A 1,469-nucleotide genomic window follows, 5' to 3' on the forward strand; every position below is an offset into this window, starting at 1 on the left:
GGTCTGTTAATAAATTTTATTAATTTCTGCTCTTTAAATACCTAAAAAAATCAACTGGCATGGTGTCCAATTGTGTGCCGAAATTGGACATTTTTGTACAACGTCTGGATGTCTTGACAGGGCTGTAATTTTTCACTGTTTCACTTTAGAAACATGAATCTTTGCACAGATTATGTTTATATGTTGGTTACTGAATTTCTGGAACCAAATGTGATCTCAGGCATATTATTCAAAGGGTTATATGCTAAAAATAAATTAGGCGAGAATAAAAATCTACTTTTTCTGTGTTCCAGTAATACATAGTAATATCTGCTTCAATATTTACACCTCTGATGAAATTTCCCAAGTGTTAGCTTTATTTTGATACCAAGATTGTAAGGACAGTTTGTAATTGCAGAGAAATAATCAACTAAATTTGGGCATTACATTTTTGAGCAGGAAGCTCAGAAACCCTCTTGGAGCTTAAGAGGTTAAGGAGTTACAGAGCACTGGATGGTTCCTAAAGAGAATTCTGGTAAAGAAATCCAACTCCTACATGGTCATATGAGGTATTTAATTGTTGTACATGTTCTATTGTGATGTAGTATACAATGTAACAAGTATTTTTATCAAAGGGAAGAGGGAGAAACTAAACCCCTTGGCTCTTTGATGATTCCCTTCTATGACATGAAGGGAATATCACCTTCAGAGGATGATGCTGATGAACACAAATTCCCAAGTTCCCTTTTTGACTGGATTAAACAATTATGTAATAGACAGACAAACAAAATGCAAGTGTCTGAACCAGTTATAGTTTAACATACTTTGTTCAGCAAATCAAGACTATACCCGAAATGTGAGATTTCTTCTGTTGCCATATTATAAATAGTACATCGTATTAGAACAAAGCTCTTAAAAAGAAAGTGTGTGGCTCTTAAAAGAGCCGTTGGGTTGTTTCAGTTGGTGTGAATGAGTTTAACCGCCGAAGCCGTACAGAGTGCGGCCCTGTCTCTTCAGAGCGTACACCACGTCCATGGCGGTCACGGTCTTCCTCTTGGCGTGCTCGGTGTAAGTGACGGCGTCACGGATCACGTTCTCAAGGAACACCTTCAGCACACCGCGAGTCTCCTCGTAGATCAGACCCGAGATACGCTTCACTCCGCCACGACGAGCAAGACGGCGGATGGCGGGTTTGGTGATTCCCTGGATGTTATCGCGGAGAACTTTACGGTGACGCTTGGCGCCTCCCTTTCCGAGTCCTTTGCCTCCCTTGCCCCTTCCACTCATGGTTGCTGTTTCTTTGACCGAACAAAGACGAATGAAAGTCAGTGACACAGGTCCTGTGTCTTTATGTGTGCTCTGAGGACGTAAAAGAAAACGGTACGAACGAGTTTCGCTGGGCGGATCGAAGCTCTGTGGCTCCGCCCACTCTTCGGTTGTCCAAATGTTGACATTTTAATCTAGTTCACTTTAAAAAAAAAAAAAAAAAA

At 40.7% G+C, this 1,469-nt stretch overlaps 1 protein-coding gene across 1 annotated transcript; it reads right to left on the bottom strand.

The window, feature by feature from the left end:
• Window positions 1-902: 902 nt before the first annotated feature.
• LOC102206556 (histone H4) lies at window positions 903-1,276 on the bottom strand. Its single transcript, XM_005753266.1, has one exon. It carries the CDS (start codon window positions 1,264-1,266, stop codon window positions 955-957), a length of 312 nt encoding a protein of 103 aa, XP_005753323.1. The 5' UTR covers window positions 1,267-1,276; the 3' UTR covers window positions 903-954.
• Between the last annotated feature and the right edge of the window lie 193 nt (window positions 1,277-1,469).

The sequence above is a fragment of the Pundamilia nyererei genome, unplaced genomic scaffold (genome assembly GCF_000239375.1).
Source record: "Pundamilia nyererei isolate P.nyererei 1_Seehausen unplaced genomic scaffold, PunNye1.0 scaffold00416, whole genome shotgun sequence".
Classification (NCBI taxonomy): Eukaryota; Metazoa; Chordata; class Actinopteri; order Cichliformes; family Cichlidae; genus Pundamilia; species Pundamilia nyererei.

Excerpts from the sequence above, each read along its gene's own strand:
- LOC102206556 (XM_005753266.1), bottom strand. The coding sequence starts at position 1,266 with ATGAGTGGAAGGGGCAAGGGAGGCAAAGGACTCGGAAAGGGAGGCGCC.